Source organism: Papilio polytes, unplaced genomic scaffold (assembly GCF_000836215.1).
Source record: "Papilio polytes unplaced genomic scaffold, Ppol_1.0 DF821733.1, whole genome shotgun sequence".
NCBI lineage: Eukaryota > Metazoa > Arthropoda > Insecta > Lepidoptera > Papilionidae > Papilio > Papilio polytes.
In genome coordinates this window covers 910,640-911,817 of record NW_013527471.1, presented here as the reverse complement: position 1 = coordinate 911,817, position 1,178 = coordinate 910,640, and the positions used below count along the sequence as shown (strand labels likewise).

The following is a 1,178-nucleotide window of genomic DNA, read 5'->3' as shown; positions in this document are numbered from 1 at the left end:
GCGCGGTAGCGGGCGTTGGCAGCGCCACCTGGCTTAGGAACAGCGCGTCGCCCAGTGTACGATACTCGTTCACCTAAATCATTCACTTCATGAGAGTAACAACGAATGAAAAGATGCATTGAATGAAATTGATTGGTTTGTCTGCATCCTATAACACGGGTAGTGATTCCTTATTCCTGATACTTAGTATTTTATTATTATATATTATAATTCCCTGGTACATATTTTATCTTTTAGTTATTGCTGCACGCAGAATCATTAAGTGGTCACTAAGGTCACACCTAAGTGTACATTTCTAAATCTCCACTAAGGTATTACTTAGTCTTATTAGTGAGTACGGTATTAAATATTTTACTACTAGCTTTCGCTCGCGACTCCGTCCGCGTGGAATTAAAAAAAACAAAAGTGAATAGCATATGTGTTCTTCCAGACTATCCTCTACATCTATACCAAATTTCACCGAAATCTGTTCAGCAGTTTAGGCTACAAACTCTAAAAAACATCCATCCATCCATCCATCTAAACTTTCGCATTTATAATATTAGTAAGAAGTAAGATAGTAAGATCTAAGATTGACTAACATCCGGATCCTCTACATCCACAGGGTTGAGATGCAGGTCTATAGAACCGCCAAGGTAGCTGAACACCATCTCTCGGATGAGGTCGTTGCACTCGCACTCCAGGTACTGGTCCGCGAAGAAATGTCCAGAACCGATCACGAACAACTTGCCTGAATATTACATGTGTTTACTAGCTTTCGCCCGCGACTCCGTCAGCGTTAAAATAAACAAAAGTAAATAGCCTATGTGTTCTTCCAGACTATCCTCTACATCTGTCAAATTTCATCGAAATCTATTCAGCAGTTTAGGCTACAAACTCTAACAAACTTTATCAACACAAACTAGGTAACAAATGTAACTCTTTCATTTTTTCATTCTTTCTTTCAGTTTTATATAAATAACTTTATTAGCGCGCAAACGTTTGACAAACCATCGCACAACTGTTTAGTCACTTTGATTCCTGTAAGATATATGCACATTACTCGAATTTTAGTTGTGCAACTAATCAGTGGTGCGATAGTTTAGTCTAAGGTGTGCGACATCTTACCCCCGCTGTCCGCAGTGTATAAAGCCGCGATTGGTCTCTTCACTGGATAACAGAGGTCGCTACTGGACAAG

General features: G+C 39.6%; 1 protein-coding gene across 1 annotated transcript in view; it reads right to left on the bottom strand.

Moving 5' to 3' along the window:
• Nucleotides 1-1,178, bottom strand: part of LOC106108207 (intraflagellar transport protein 52 homolog) — a 3,454-nt gene that overhangs the window by 1,161 nt on the left and 1,115 nt on the right. The window contains exons 4-6 of the mRNA XM_013289306.1: nt 1,108-1,175; nt 582-730; nt 5-73 (exon numbers count right to left, since the gene is read on the bottom strand). Coding sequence (XP_013144760.1) covers nt 5-73; nt 582-730; nt 1,108-1,175 — 286 coding nt within the window. The remainder of the gene's footprint in view (nt 1-4; nt 74-581; nt 731-1,107; nt 1,176-1,178) is intronic.